This window comes from Salminus brasiliensis, chromosome 12 (assembly GCF_030463535.1).
Source record: "Salminus brasiliensis chromosome 12, fSalBra1.hap2, whole genome shotgun sequence".
NCBI classification, from domain to species: Eukaryota; Metazoa; Chordata; class Actinopteri; order Characiformes; family Bryconidae; genus Salminus; species Salminus brasiliensis.
In genome coordinates this window covers 6791481-6803413 of record NC_132889.1, presented here as the reverse complement: position 1 = coordinate 6803413, position 11933 = coordinate 6791481, and the positions used below count along the sequence as shown (strand labels likewise).

The 11933-nt window shown below is 42.2% G+C and overlaps 1 protein-coding gene across 5 annotated transcripts in view; it reads right to left on the bottom strand.

Annotated features, from left to right (window-relative positions):
- Positions 1–3063: 3063 nt before the first annotated feature.
- The window catches only part of nacc1a (nucleus accumbens associated 1, BEN and BTB (POZ) domain containing a), a 42207-nt gene continuing 33337 nt past the window's right edge, over positions 3064–11933 (bottom strand). For all 5 annotated transcript variants that reach the window (XM_072694244.1, XM_072694243.1, XM_072694242.1 and 2 more), the window contains exons 4-6: positions 10955–11060; positions 10561–10658; positions 3064–8228 (exon numbers count right to left, since the gene is read on the bottom strand). In XM_072694244.1, coding sequence (XP_072550345.1) covers positions 7924–8228; positions 10561–10658; positions 10955–11060 — 509 coding nt within the window. In that variant the 3' untranslated portion in view covers positions 3064–7923. The remainder of the gene's footprint in view (positions 8229–10560; positions 10659–10954; positions 11061–11933) is intronic.

The window sequence follows — 11933 nt, the reverse complement described above, 5'->3', positions numbered from 1 at the left end:
GCCCTAACAGGTCAACATCTACACAGCACCAAACATAGCACCAAGATATGCCTGCTATTATCCTCCACCATACCAGCACTGTAATCAGTACAAACAAATGTAGAAAAAAAAATAAAATAAAATAAAAATAAATTCAAAAACAGTCTTGTATCATCAGTCATACATCTCTATATTGTTTCTTTTCCTATTCTTACAAAAAGACTTGGCAATTCAACTCTTTTGCCTTGAAATTAGTAGTATTTAAGATCAATACAGTACGCATATGATTATTTTTCATTAACATAAAAGAAAAAAACAACAACAAACAAAAACGGATGTGTGCTATTCTACGCGACTTAAAAACAAACAAACAAAAATCAAGATATTGATTTGGATGCATGTGAAATCATACATTTCTGCTTTCAGATCTAAAATAGGGTTATTTTTAGTCCTACAGTAGCCAAAGCTATCCTAACGGGAGACTTGCGTCCACTACAAAAGTCCCGCTAACAGCTGGAAGCGCAAACTTGGTTATGCAAAATGAAGAAAATGCAAGAAACGGCTAAAAGGAGAAAAAGGAAAAGGGATAAAAGATTTACTGTAAGTCACTGAGTGAAGTGACAAACATCCTAAAATAATAATAAGAAGAATAATAAAAAAAGGAAAGGTCATAAAATGTGGTAAAAATCTGTTCAACAGTCTCATCGATATTTACATCGTAAGTCAGCGTGACCGGACTGAAGCAGGGGTGCAAGCCCGCTCCTGTGCCCTACGCCGCCGCACTCTCACACACTCACACATCCACCGGTTTAGTCCAAAAGAAACAAATCCATTAACCGATTCTCTACAAAAGAAAAGGTGCACGATCCACCGCTCCTCTCCTCTACAAAATGGGTGCAAAAAGCACTGGTTCAGTCTACAAAAACAAAAAGGTGCAAAAAGCTCCATTTACCTCTAGAAGAAACCTGCAGACGGCCGGCCAGCCGCCGTGTCCCAGGAGACAGTCTTTGGGCCTTGCGTACACCAACCCACTACCCCACACATACATACACACAAAAGCATACCCTCACACCCACACACTCTCCCCCCTCTCTCTCTCTCAACTCTGTTAAGGTGCAACAAAAGGGTTATTGGTGTGATGCCCCAGAGGAACCACTACTGGCTCAATAAATAACCATTTTAATTAAGAAGGACTCTCACAGGTGTGTAAAGAACCTCTGAAAGTCAATGTAAAGGTTCTTTACCAGTTTGAAGGTTCTCACTCGCTTCCCTTTTTTAGAAAGTAAAAAGTAGTTCTTCTGCAGCATCCCCTCCAAGAACCTTTCATAGCCCCGTTATTATTATTTTTTTAAGGCTATAGAAGCATCTATTCACCTATACCTCTTTACAATAACTTTTAGGAGGTTTTTAGAAGTTTAGCCTAGGGCTGCACGGTATACAGTCACTGATATTCCCAATATTGTGACCCAGCTAAAGTGCTGAGGGTCCCGACCAAGTTCTAATTCTGGCCCTACAAAACGGTGAACGGTGCAGGCCTGTCTGCCAACACACCTGTGCACAACGGGCAGCGTCCAAGCCAGCACATACAGCAAACAACAGAGGAAAGTTGCAGCTCCGCCTTCAACCACACCAACTGGCTCTCGTCCTTGCATGTCCGTTACTTAAGGTAGCGTAGCTGAGAATGTGGCTGTGTATTGGGTGTGGCCTGAGAATGATGCTCAACCCATGAACCTCTGCTCTTGCCTTTACATGCATCTTCAGTGAAGTATAAAATCAATCACTTCCTGGAGCATCACAAGCATTTTTCTTTCTGTCATCAGGTGACCCCATCGCTTTACCACTGCACTTTTAACGTACAGTGCAAATCATAGTGCAATTGCTGGGTGTCATGATTATAATTACAGGATGGGATTTGGTCTATATCGTACAGCCCTAGTTCGTCAGACAGCAAGCCTGATTCTCTCTCCGATTTTTCCTCGGTGATCCACCCGCTCACGCAGCTGTACAGGAAAGAGCTTAGCGTTTTCAGTTGAAGGTACGGAAGCCATAGGCTACTGCATAAGTAGTGGCAAAAAAGATAAAGTGATTACTGTACACTACCTGCCAAAAACACCCGGACTTCCTTTTACATTTAGTGATCAATGTTTCAAATTTACAGTTACTTTCCAAACACGGAAACATGGAGAAAACACTACTTGTTAATCTTTTGGGTACATCTCTCATCACCACTAGCAGCTTTGACCCAAAAAGATAATTTATTTATACTTTTGTTAAAAGCAGATGTAAAACCTCCTTTTGGCCCAAAGCTTAGATTAGTTTTAGGCCACCTTTGGGCCAAGAGAACTTCAATGCATGCTTTTAACGGTTAAGGCAGTTCAGAACTGTTAAAACATTTGACTTGTGACAATCAGGGAAAACCAAGGCCTTAAAAAGGGGAGCTTTAGCATTAGCACGCTTTCTTTTTATATTTAAAAGCACTTGTGCAATAATAATAATAATAATAATAATAATAAAAATAAAGTGTACCACTACAAAAAAAGATTATATCATTTGAGTTGAAACCTACCAATCCTACTTTTCCCATCTTAAAGTAAATCCCCCCCCCCCCCCAAGGTAGGGTTTTCAGCTGGTGTTCCTTCAGGAAAACAGCTTTTTTTTCGGTAAATTAAGCATCTTCACAAGATTTGGTAGATTTCTTTCCCACAATTTTGTCAAAAGCACATATAGCTGTTTAGATCTGCTTTAGGCCAGAAGAACCTCAAAACGTGCTTTTAACTGTTGTAAAGGTGGCTTAAGACACCTGAAAGATTTGACTTGGTACAATCGGAAAACAGCGATCAAATTGGTGGACTTTGGGCCAGTTACATTCTTTAATTTCTGTATTTGAAGCATTGTGCAATAAAATAGTGTACTTTTAATTTATACATCAAGTGTAAAAAAAGTTACTTTTCTATTATAAAAACTAGCTACCTGCTATTCCTTCAAACATCAACATCAAGAATCAGTATGAACTGAGCAGGTGTGCTGATCTGAAGCGTAGCGTACCCCCCCCCCCCCCCCCCCCACACTATTGTTTAGAGCACATGGAGAAATACTTTTTGGCCCAAAAAAGTGTCTAAAAGCTGGGGCCCAAATCAGCCTTAGACCACCTTTGGTCAAAATAGCACCCAAAGCTACTTTTAAAAGCTCTGAATGCTTAGAAACCAAAGGACCAAATGGGTGGGCTTGGGCATCCCTCCCCCCTCAATGTAGGGCTTTTGGCATGTGTTCCTTCAGGAAATTGGCAATATAATATAGTGTACTGTTAGAAAAGATCATTTGAGTTGAAACCTACCCAACTCCTTTTCTTCTAGTATAGTGTTCTGTCTTTTTGGCCTTCAGCCCCCACCCCATTCCGGCATCCCTGTGTTGAGCTATTGAAAATCAAGGGTATTGACAGGCAGTGTAGATGAGCAAATATAGTGGGGAAAAAGGCCAATATGTCACACATCAGGCAATAACATCGATAAAACAGTGAAGCTGGTCTTGCTGGATTCCAATCGGGATAAAACTGCAGCACTATTCTAATCGTAATGGAAATCTCAGCAAGCAGTGGTATGCAAAGCGTCATGGGTTTTAGTAAAGGAGGTGGGGGAGCTTTAGCTAGAGCAAAGCTTCCAAAAAGCCCCAACACACTTCAGCTTGCACATACACACTCTCCTCCCTCCCTCTTCCTCACACTCACACACACACACGTACGTACAGAGAACAAGAGAAACAAACACAACTTCAATCTCAATCGAAGCATCACCCACATGCAAGCACACAGAGCCAACTATGTGCAAGGAATGTACACAGATGGTTTCAAGCGTACACACACACACACACACACACACACACACACACACACACACACACACACACACACACACACACACACACACACACACACACACACACACACACAGCTGCCCAAACAGGGGCATACACAGACAGGCTCAATCACACTCCACTGGCCCTCTCTTTCATTCTCCTGGGACACAAGCGCTGGAAACCATCCCCCACTGCCACACACATACACACCAACACCCACACTCACACTCACACTCAGGCCCCGTCTTTCAGACAGTAAGGTGACCATAACAATAGGAAGCACAACTTAAGCCCCTCCCCCCCAAAGGCCTTGTGTATGTATGCATGCATGCATACATATACATGTGTCCGTCCATCTGCATGCAACGGGGGAAGAGTGACCCAAACTAAGTCAGGGCCATACAGGGTCGCAGACCAGTACAAAACCATCATCACATACACTCTCCATACACTCGCCCCTCAGGATGAGCTGATCCAGAAGCAGGGAATGTTGCATTTCTCATTAAAGCAATAGTTAGGTGAAAAAGAAACCTTACTTTTTGTCCCGTACCTCAAATGTAGTCTAAGTTTTAGGGCCTGGCCTGAAAAACATAGGAATACTTGAGTGTTTGTTGGTTGGTATGCTGGTATTAGAGACTGTATTTAGTATTTGGAGGCTGTGTCTTAACAACTACAGCCTAAACTACAATGCTACAATTTCACAGACATTGGCTTTCAATCAAAAATGCATGCCAAGTGTCTAGGTCACGTCATCTAGGAGCATTCCAGGCCTACGCTGAAGCTAAAAAGAGCAAAGCTAAACGTGAAACACCTTGAAATTACCAGACGATAAGAACACTGCTGTGTGCAAAATTTGCGATAAGAGACTATGACACCATGAAGGCATGATTGGTCTGATGAATCTCAAGTATGTATACTGATCCTTATCTCTGAAAATGGGCTTGGTCTATAGGCCTTAAACACTACACGTGGCAGGTTAGCATCAGACAAAAAACGTTTCATATGTTTGCAGCAGATTTCAGTTCATTTGCGCCATCACTGGTATGCACTATTACTACATCACTGTCAACTACTAGATATTACTTATTTTACATACGTTTTCAATCAGGCTCAAAGTACTTCTACTTTGAACTGTAGTAACAAACCAACCCCCTAACTTGCAACCAGAAGGTTGGGGGTTCAAATCCCAGAACTGATTCTGCAAGGCACTTAAAGCACCTACTGCCCGAGACGGTGCCGCTTTGTCGTCAACACTGTGTTGCTGCCAGACTGGGCTTGGTTAGGGTGCGTTTACACTTGTCAGCTATGGTTTGACTAAAACGGACCCTGCTCGGTCATACGAGCATCACACGACACCGTTTCCCCTTAATTTTGGTTAGAATTGATTGATTACCAATGAGTCAGTATGATGACAAAGCAGACCAGGACTAAAATGTAACAATGTATAATTTTCTTATATGAACTCCAAATATAAACACACCCATAGGAAGCAAAACAACAACTTTTCATTGCATGTGGGTCCACAGTCAAGTATTAGTAACCAATAATCAGCACAATGCTATTCAGAAGTTCTTTGCCAGAAGTCATATAAGCAAGTACCTTTCAGACTACTTAACAACTTGACCCGGTTTGACGCATGATGCGGACAACTGCAACATACTAGTTGCTAATATCTGCATTAGCCTCAGAGGTAAGACTAAAGAAGCCAACTTCAGGCCAGTCTTGGCTGATTAGCTACATTTGGGGTAAGAGATTAGTAATATTAATATATTTTTAAAAAATAATAAATGTAAAAATGTAATTATATTTCTGCGTAAAAGATTTTTCCACTAATCTATCGCTTTAAACATCTGGATCCGGAACAGCCACCCTGGACTTTTTAAGTACCAGCACACTGTTACAGTTACAATGGCACCGAACCACGTACAAAAAACAACAAAACAAAAAAAGTCACAAATCAGTGAGTGGTGCAAACAGACAAGAGTCAAAGGCCAATCGTTTTTTTTTGTTTGGGTTTTTTTTTTTCTTTCTTTTTTGCTAAACAGCGTCGGCTATGGACCAGCCTACAAGAGCAGCCTTCTCGCAGCCGGTCGGGTACATCGAGCTAAGCACCAATCTTTTTAAAGATTTCAGTATGCAAAAATATTTCTATTTATCTTTCTCTATCTCTTTCCATACCCTCTTAAAATCCCATAGCTAAGGTGTCTCTTAAAACACTTAGAAAATAAAGTAAAAAAAGAAAAGACAAAAAAAGAAATGTAAAATTTCCACACACAAGAAGAGATTTTAAACAATCCCTCTCTCTTTCTCATTATGCACACGCTAAAGGTGCGAGTAGATAAATATATTTTTAAAATATGACTAAATCTTTCTGTCCCCCTTCTCTTTACAGTCCTACAAATCGTACATCTCTGGATCCACGTCTCACACGCAGAGAAACAAGGGAGGAATAATAAAAGGAAGTATCTTTAAAAAAAAAAGAAAAGAAAAGAAAAAAGAAACACAACGAGAGCTCAACAAAGGATAAAATTCTTTCGTTCTTTTTTTTTTTTTTTTCCTTCTCCCTCTTCTGGTCAAGCTGCCAGATTGTTTGAGGAAGAATAGGAGTAGAGGAGGGAATTAAATTCTTTCCAATTCTGGAGAAAGAGTGAGCCACCTACACCTTTCTCTTTCTCTCCGACTTGGTTTTTCCCTCTCTCTCCACTCTGTGCTCTCTCTCCCTCCACCCTGTCTACATTGCTACAGTGGCTACGACTCTTTTCTTCCCTCTCTTGGGCCAAAATACAATCGGCTAGTCTCGCACAGCCAAGCGCTGCTGACGTTTACATTCAAAAATGAAAGAAATGAAAAATGTATAGAATTTAAAAAAATAAAGTAAAAATCAGTACAGTGTGATCAGGGAAACCTCGAAACCTCCGCCACTTAAGAGTGTGTGCACATATATGATGTGTGTGTTCGAGAAAGCAACAAACAAAAAGGGGATTTTGTTGGAATTGGCGGAATAACTAGGAAAATCAAAACCGGATTTGTGATTATATGCAAAGCATGGAGGCAGGGGGCTTCTGTGCAAAAGAAGTTATTTAGTAATAATAAACGAATAAAAGTGAAAGATATAAAATGGGGGGGGAACAAAACAAACAAACAAAAAAAAAACATGCACCCCCGTCTCCTACGAAACTCCATGTGCTCCTCCATTATCCGTACGCTAGCCCACTGTTACCGTCCGGCAGAGTTGAGTTCTAAACCTAATAGCAGAAGACAGCCTTGGTTACCGGGAACTGGCAAATCAAGGCTTCCAGGAGTATTAAAGACAGGTATAGGGCTGCACAATATGTCGATTACTAATCATCATTGAGATATTAGCCTTGTGTTTGAGTGGGGATATGAAGTGGGGCTGTACAAGGTGAAGTTTGTTAATCGTTAGTGATCAATCAGAGAAGTGTTTCAATGGGACCGGTCAAGCCATTTAAATTATTAACAATAGTGCAAGTAATTTTGGACAAAATAAAGGTTGTTGCTAACTATGGAATAACTCCTTAAGGCCGCCCGCAATATCTTAACATGTAGCACTGTAGTCACAGTACTTGTGTTTGGTCAATATCGTGCAGCCCTAGACAAGATTTGTGGTTTAACTAAACTCTACACTCTCCAGGAACGGAATTTTGGGCACCCTTTGGAGGAGGAGGAGGAGGAGGAGGAGGAGGAGGAGGAGGGTTATTCACGAAGCAGGAATTCTCTGTAAAGCTGGAAATTTGAAGCCTGTCAAATAATCTTATCTCCTATTGGATAAGCTGGACTTTTTTGGGAGGGGGAGAAATTCAACTTTGTGAATGCTCGCTCCCCCGATCTTCAAGCATCTTCTCATCTTCAGACAAACGTCACCCACCCTTCACGCCCCCTCCACCTCCATCGCAAGCAGAAGCAGCGGAGTCCAGAGTTGCAGGCGGGGTGGCAGTAGGCAGGGTTTTTTTTGTTTTTTATAAGGAGTAGCAGAAGAACATGGGGAGAGCGGTGGGTGGGGGGGTTGGGGGTCTGAGGAGGGGGTTCCTTTTTTCTTTCTTTTATTCCCCCATCAATTCCCGTTTTCTCCAATCACTGGAACAAAGCACTGCCATCTCCGCCCACACCCTGCAGCGACTCGCCAGCCGAACCACCCGTCTCTGGAGTGCCACCCTCCAGGTCGGCCGGCTCGAAGCCCTGCTCCGCCCCCAGGGCGTCAGCCTCCATCTTGATGCTGTCTGGCAGGAAGCTGGCATAGGCGTCGCTTTCGGCCATCAGCAGCTTCAGCTTGGGGATCCAGCTTTTCCGCACCACACGCCGGGCGTTGGTGCACATATCTGCCGCGATTGCGTTCATCTCGCTCTCTTTGAAGCTGGTCGCAAAGTTCTGGCAGTAAACTGCAGATACAAAAAAGGTAGGAAGGAGAAAGGTCAAAAATCAGTACACTGTTGTGAAGTAAATTTAAGATGCATGTTAATTAACGAAGGGTTCACACTGAAGATTGAGGTGCTAGCTTCCAATTTGGTGCAAAACCAAAGAAGACCCCAAGCATCGACTACTTCTGAAGTAAGCAAGGAGTGGATCTAAAGAAGCAGGTCAACTTTCTTACTAAATGAACATGTATTGATGAACATCACCTTTTCATTCATCTATCAGATATTAAAAGGTGCACGAGCACAGGCACCCAGCTTCTACATAGCTTATGTTTATTTCTAGACCTCTGCAGTCATGAGCAGCCTAAACGGAACAAGTACCAAATGCAGGTATGAGACATCAGAAATCTGGAGAAGGTCCAGACCTGAAACTCTACCCTGCTAGCAGATTCTCTACTTCCCACTGCAACCGTCTGAGATGACTTTTAGCCCAGGACACCAGCCCAGGTTTCAGAGTTAGCCCCCCTCCCCAAAGTCTTCTGCTTTACGTTTGTTTCTCAAACCGCCATCAATCAAATGAAGGTGTGGTCTGCACTCACAAATCTTGTATTGGGAAACTCATGCTATGGATATTTTAACATGGCATAATTATCCTGAAATGTTGCCTTGGTTCAGGAATACAGGCACTATCATTTCCATAAGTGCTGACAAACTCCTGCATGGTCGATACCGTCTCAAGTGGTATAATCTGATTTATCTTTGCATGCATAAGCGAAGCCCACTCCCGCTGCTCCCAGCAGTTATACACTGTATGGACAAAAGTAATGGGACACACCTGTTAATCATATAATTTAGTCAACCGCTACACACATTAGTGAAAGAATTGGTGGTTCTAAAGAGCTTAATTGGTGAGATTTCTTCCCAGGAGCACAGTGTAAAAAAAAGTCACCAAATTTCCAAACCTCCTTCAACATCTACATCAGCTTCATGGCATGGGTTTCCATGGCTGAGCAGCTGTATGCAAGCCTTACATCACCAAACACAATGGCAAGAGTCAGGTGGAGTGGTGTAAAACACACAGACCATGAGCTCTGGAGCTGTAGAAAAGTTTTCTGAAGTGGAGTGACTATTCAAACTGCATTGTGCCAACTGTACCACGTTTGGTGGAGGAGGGACAATGCTAGAAGGTTGTTTTTCAGGAGCTGGCCTATAGGTCCCTTAGTGAAGGGAGCCCTTAATGCATCAGCAACAGTTAGGGGAAGCCCTTTTCTGTTTCAGCATGACTGTGTGCGCCCCGATGCGCAAAGCAAGGTCCATAAAGGCATGAATGGGTGAGTTGGGTGTAGATGAACTTGACTGGCACGCACAGAGCCCTGACCTCAACCCTCATTGAACACCTTAAGGAAATATTAGTACAGAGATGACAAACCAGGTCTGTTTTGCTACACTGATTGAAAGTGGATGGAAGGCGTCTGATCAGAGTAAATCTTTCTAAGAGACATTTAACTAAATATTGCTGTATGTTTATTTCTCACCCTGAGAGTTTCAAGGATTACAGGATACATGTTGGAACCCAGACAAAGAACAGTTTTACCCTTACGAATGCAACAAATTCAAGGTTTCTTGATCTTTCAACTAACATCTTTGCGATAATGCGGCACAGACATTCCTAAATCCGTGGATTTGAAAGTCAGTCTATGGTTGTGTGTGACCAAATGCTGGATTTCCGCTTCTCACCATTTATTTTTAATTGTATTCATAAATGTTTGTGAACCTTAAGACTCTGGTAAACCCAGAGTTTCTCAGGTTTAGGGTCAAAGCATCTTCTCACACTGCGCTCTAGGTCACGTGTCTGATTATGGAGAGAGCGGAGATTGTTCTGAACAGTTTGACATAAAACATGTGAGTTTTATCTTATATCCAAGTGCCGTAATGGCACATTTAAGAAGATATGCAACAATCGAGAATGTCCTTAGACTCCAGAGGGTTCAAGAAATCACAAAGACATTCATGTCCATGATCAGTTAAGTGTGTACAGCTGTGGTAAGAAGTTTACATACACTCGAGTTGTATCTGAGGACATTTTTGCTCATGCAAGCAACACCAGTGTGTGTGACCAGTAACGCTCACTGCAGCCTACAGAATGCGATTTTAGGCAGCTAGCTATTATCCAACACCCATAGCAATAATTACTCTCCACTTAAATGTACAGGTTTACATGAAAGCACTGTGTTGTCCGCTATGAATTTTGTATGCGTGTGCATGCATGCCTGTGCAAGGTTGAGAGGCGTTTCAGAAACCGAAACTATGCCCTACAGCACATGCACTGGTGACTGGTGCATCATGGATAACTCACATTTGACAGCGTGCAGGACGCGGCTGTCCAGCGGTTTGCGGCTGGGGTCATTAGTGGAGGAGCGGATACCCGTGCCACAGCTGTTGGCCAGAGTGCTCCTATAAAAAAATTTTAAAGAAGAGAGAGAGAAAGAAAGAAAGTGGTTGGTGGGTGGGGGGTTGCCCAACACATTAAAACCACTGCCAGGGTTTCTCCTGAAAGCAACAGATGTCTCAAACAGCACAGAGCCAAAGTTCATTTCTGCTTTTAACTATATAACAGTAGCCTATTGTTCAATAATTACTGCACAGCTTCACTATGACTGGGCAACACTCCCACCCCCCCACAGTAGAACTTGGTGAGAGCAAGTTATACTGCTCACTGCCTTCCTTCATACACACAAGCACATACTCACCTATCGAAGAAAGCAGCCAGCAGCCTCCTCAGCAGGACTTTGTGTCTGGTTCCTGCGCTTACATGGCAGTTCATCAGCTGGGCTCGTGAGATGAACACACCTGTGCCTACACACACACACAAAAAAAAAACATTTACTTATGTGGGTCTTTCAGTCATGTATATAAACTTTACATTGCCAGTGTTTTACTCTGGCCTGCTTGTTTGGCTGATCCAGGCTTTATTGAGAATCTAGTCTCTTTATTAGTAAGGATAAGGATATAAGGATTAGTCTCTTATTATTCAGCAGCTACAATAAATACTCAGTATTCACTGTTAATCGGACAGTAGCCGGGTTGAGGTAAGTTTTCACAAGTCACTCCCTAGCAAATACAAATGAACTAGCTACCACAAATGATTCATTAGATGCTATGAATTCTTCAGTAGGCACAAGTAGTTCAATAACTGCTATTAACCAGACACTCCAAACCATCCCAAACTGTTCAGCAGCCGCTACGCATATGCAAAATTATAAATAAATCATTCCAAAAAAATAATTTTCCTTCCATAATGGTTAAACATTTACCTCTTTTAGAGCAATGTGAGAGGTTCCCAATATGACATAAAACTGGTATTATGTTGCTATACTGCTATACTGTGACTATCATACCTCACAACATGGCGATAAGCAGACCTATTTTATTTAGACTGATCACTTAGAGGGCTCATTTGCATACTGCAGACTAAAGACGAGACGAGAAAAAAAAAAAAAAGAAAAAAAAAAAAAAAAAGAAAACCTTAAAGAATCTAAACATGGCTGAAGCTCTGTCCCAGAAGAGATTCAACAGGAAAGACTGTGACCATCTGCTGTCTGTGCATCACAAACTTCAGGATGTCTTTTCAAAGAGTATTCAACCAAGCATTTAGCTCCACTTCCTCACTGTAAATAACGTCTGCGCAAATGTTTTCTGGGTCCTAAAACGGGCGCCTGTGAATAAACT